This window comes from Etheostoma cragini, chromosome 14, assembly GCF_013103735.1.
Source record: "Etheostoma cragini isolate CJK2018 chromosome 14, CSU_Ecrag_1.0, whole genome shotgun sequence".
NCBI classification, from domain to species: domain Eukaryota; kingdom Metazoa; phylum Chordata; class Actinopteri; order Perciformes; family Percidae; genus Etheostoma; species Etheostoma cragini.
The window spans coordinates 24457968-24462314 of NC_048420.1; the positions used below are offsets into that span (position 1 = coordinate 24457968).

A 4347-nucleotide genomic window follows, 5' to 3' on the forward strand; every position below is an offset into this window, starting at 1 on the left:
CCACAGACCCATCTGTGAAAAGCCTCTTAGATCTTGGTGCTCACTCTGAATCAAAAGATGGTTTATGTATGTATTAACTCCAAGAAGCTCTTCAGTAATTGGATGTTCTAAGACATCACCATACATGTGAGCGCTAAGTTGTGGCAGAAAGTGACAGAACAAACACACATTGGTGACTAAACCAGTATACCGCCCACCCCCAATTTGAGTTCTGGTCAGTAATGTGTCTGTATTTCCTTCTGTCCCGCAGATGTGCCGCAGCTGCCGGTGGTAAAAGATTTGGATTCTGAGCAGCAGAAGTTTAGTTTGGACCAGGAGAAGCCAGAGCCCCCCCCACACATTAAAGAGGAACAGGAGGAACTGTGGAGCAGTCAGGAGGGAGAGCAGCTTCCAGGGCTGGAGGAGGCTGATATCACCAAGTTCCCATTCAGTCCTGTCCCTGTGAAGAGTGAAGATGATGAAGAGGAAGCTCAGTCCTCACAGCTTAGTCAGAGACAAACTCAAGACATAGACACAGAAGCTGATGGAGGGGACTGTGGACCAGAACCAGCCAGGAACTTACGTCCACATCTACAACCAGAGACTGAAGACCAGACTGGAGACTGGAGAGTTCCTATCAGTGATCTGAGGTGTAGTTCTGTTGAAAAAACATTTATCTGTCCTGAATGTGGAAAAAGATATGTCCGTGAGCGACATCTGAAGGAACACATGAGAACTCATACCGGAGAGAAGCCTTTTAGCTGCTCTCGGTGTGACAAAAGATTTGGCCGTGAGCAACATCTGAAGGAGCACGTTAAAATTCATACAGGGGAGAAGCCGTTTAGCTGCTCTGAGTGTGGGAAAGCATTTGTCCGTGAGCAACATCTGAAGAGACACCTGTTAACTCATACAGAAGACAAACCATTTAGTTGTTTAGTTTGTCCAAAAAAATGTACAACCAGAGAAAATCTGGCATACCACATGGTAGTCCACACTGGGGAGAAAAGATTCAGCTGCCGTGATTGTCACGAAAGATTTAGCTGGCCCGAACAGGTCAAAAGACATAAATGTGTTGGTTGTCAGCCCCCACAGTTTCATCAAAGTCAGACTGAGGAGAACGGAGAACCTCCCTCAGGTTTAAACTCTCCGACAAATGATGAAGTGCCCGGTAGTGATTCGAGATTTAGTGCAGGTGAGAAATCCTTCCTCTGCTCTGAGTGTGGAAAAACGTTTTGGACCAAGACACATCTGAAGGCACACATTAGAACTCACACAGGAGAAAAACCCTTCAGCTGCTCTGAATGTGGGAGAACATTTACAACTAATACACACATGAAAAGACACATGGGAACCCACACAGGAGATAAACCATTTAATTGCTCAGTTTGTGATAAAAGATTTATGCGCACTGGTGATCTGAAGAAACACATGAGAACTCACACAGGAGAAAAACCTTTCAGCTGCACAGTCTGTAAGAAATCTTTTCCTTGGAAGCATCAGTTACAGACCCACATGATCGTCCACACAGGAGACAAAAGACTGAGCTGCAGTGTTTGTGACAAAAGATTTTCCCGTCGTTCACAGATCAAAACACATAAATGTGTTGCCCGTCACTCGTCACAGCTTCATCAGAGTCAAACTGAGGAGAACAGAGAGGCGAAGCCTCCAGCCAGCAGAAATATTCAACACATGGAAACAGAAGCTGATGGAGAGGACTGTGGAGGACCAGAACCAGCCAGGAACTCGCATCCACTTTTACAACCAGAGACTGGAGACCAGAATGGAGACTCTTCTGATCCTGAGACTGATGACAGTGCTGATTGGAAGGAGACCAGAGAACCTCAGTCAGCTTTAAACTCTCTGAATAATCAGGAAGTGTGTATCCGTGATGAGAGATGTAGTGTTGGTGAGAAATCTTTTAGCTGTTCTGAGTGTCAGAAAATATTTGGGACAAGTAGAGATCTGAAGAAACACATGAGAACGCACACGGGACAGAAACCTTTCATCTGCTCAGTTTGTAAAAAATCTTTTACATTGAGTGGAAATGTACAGAAACACATGAGAGTCCACACAGGTAAGAAACAATTCACCTGCAGTGTTTGTGACAGAAGTTTTACCTGGCTTCATCACATGAAAAAACCTAAATGTGTCGGCCGTCAGTCCTCACAGTTTTATCAAACAGAGAGGAATATGCACACTGTTTCACCCCCAGTTAGCTTGACATCACAATTTTGCCTAATTTCTTTTTCAGTGTTTCCTGCAGCGGTGAAACAGCTGCGGTTGGTTAAAGAAGAGGTTCCCCCTGAGCAGCAGGAATGGAGCTCCAGTGTGGACCAGAAGGAGGCAGAGGCCCCCCCACACATTAAAGAGGAGCAGGAGGAACTGTGGAGCAGTCAGGAGGGAGAGCAGCTTCAAGGGCTGGAGGAGGCTGATATCACCAAGTTCCCATTCACTCCTGTCCCTGTGAAGAGTGAAGATGATGAAGAAGAAGCTCAGTCCTCACAGCTTCATCAGAGACAAACTCAACACATGGAAACAGAAGCTGATGGAGAGGACTGTGGAGGACCAGAACCAGCCAGAAACTTGCAACCAGAGACTGAACACCAGACTGGAGACTCTTCTGAACCTGGCACTGATGACAGTGATTGGAATGAAAGCAGTGAATGTTTGTCTCCGAAAAATTATCAAGTCTCCGTAAGTGATTCGAGATGCAGTGCTGATGGGAAATCATTCAGCTGCTCCGAGTGTCGGAAAAGATTTGGCACCAAGACAATTCTGAAGATACACATGAGAACTCATACAGGAGAAAAACCCTTCAGCTGTTTAATCTGTAAGAAATCTTTTGCATCAAGTGGAAATTTAAGGATACACATGAGAATGCATACAGGAGAGAAACCGTACAGTTGCTCAGTTTGTGAAAAAATATTTGGAACCAATCAACGTCTAAAGAACCACACGATAACTCACACAGGAGAGAAATCCTTCAGCTGCTCGGAGTGTCCGAAAAGATTTGGAACCGAGACGCATCTCAAGAGACACATGATGACTCACACAGGAGAAAAGCCTTTCAGTTGCTCAGTTTGTAAGCAATCTTTTGCACTGAGTGGGAATTTACAGAAACACATGAGAATCCACACGGGGGAGAAGCCTTTCAGTTGCAGTTTTTGTGACAAGAGATTTGCATGGCGTCTACAGGTCAAAAAACACAAATGTGTTGGCTGTCGGTCCTCACAGCTTCATCAGAGTGAAACTGAGGAGAAGAGAGGGGCGGAGCCACCAGCCAGCAGAGACACTCAACACATGGAAACAGAAGCTGATAGAGAGGACTGTGGAGGACCAGAACCAGCCAGGAACTCACATCTACATCTACATCCAGAGACTGAAGACCAGACTGGAGACTTCTCTGTAGCTCAGATTGAAGGTAGTTCTAATGATTTGGAGGAGACAAGAGAACCTCAGTCAGGTTTAAAGTTTTGGAAAAATGAGGAAGTCCCTGCCAGTGATTCAACATGTAGCGCTGATGAAAAACCTTTCAGCTGCTCTGAGTGTGGGAAAAGATTCGGGGCCAAAACAACTCTGAAGAGACACATCAGATCTCACACAGGAGAAAAACCTTTCAACTGCTCTGAGTGTAAGAAATCTTTTGCAGATAGTGGAAACTTACGGTTGCACATGAAGATACACACAGGCGAGAAACCTTTCAGTTGCACAATTTGTGTTAAAAGATTTTTGCACAAGTCTCAACTACAGATACACACGATCACTCACACGGGAGAAAAACCCTTCAGCTGCTCCGTATGCAGTAAAACTTTCACACAGAAGGTACACCTGACACAGCACATGGCCCTTCACACAGGAGAGAAACAGTTCAGCTGCAGTGTTTGTGGGAAGCATTTCATACGTAAGGGGAACCTGATGCACCACATGAGAGTACACACAGGAGAGAAACCTTTCAGCTGCCGTGTCTGTCACCGAAGGTTTGCCTGGCATTCACTAGTTAAAACACATAAATGTCGTCCTTCCACACAGCTCCAACAAACTAACGCAAAACCGATGAAAACGGAAGCTGAACACCAGACCGGATACTGTTCTGAACCGGAGACTGATGACAGTGCTGATTGAAAGGAGACCGGTCCGGTTTAGTGTCAAATTTGACCCGTTTTCAGTTTTTTTATCAGAAAAAAATTGAGTCTTTGAAGTAAGATGAAAATGTCAACATTAGAAATATCAAGTAACTTTGGAAAAAACAGCAAAAAAAGCACCCGCAACATTACATGAAGTCTTGTGGGTTTGTTTCTCCCTGATGCTGAACATCTGTCCTGTAGGGTAACATTACAGCTTGTTTCTCCCTGATGATGAACATCTGTC

General features: G+C 45.0%; 1 protein-coding gene across 1 annotated transcript; it reads left to right on the forward strand.

Annotated features, from left to right (window-relative positions):
* Positions 1-354: 354 nt before the first annotated feature.
* Positions 355-4101, forward strand: LOC117956463 (zinc finger protein 845-like). The gene is made up of 2 exons (XM_034891540.1): positions 355-2053; positions 3035-4101. Exons 1-2 carry the CDS (start codon positions 709-711, stop codon positions 4099-4101), a joined length of 2412 nt encoding a protein of 803 aa, XP_034747431.1. The 5' UTR covers positions 355-708.
* The last annotated feature ends 246 nt before the right edge of the window (positions 4102-4347 follow it).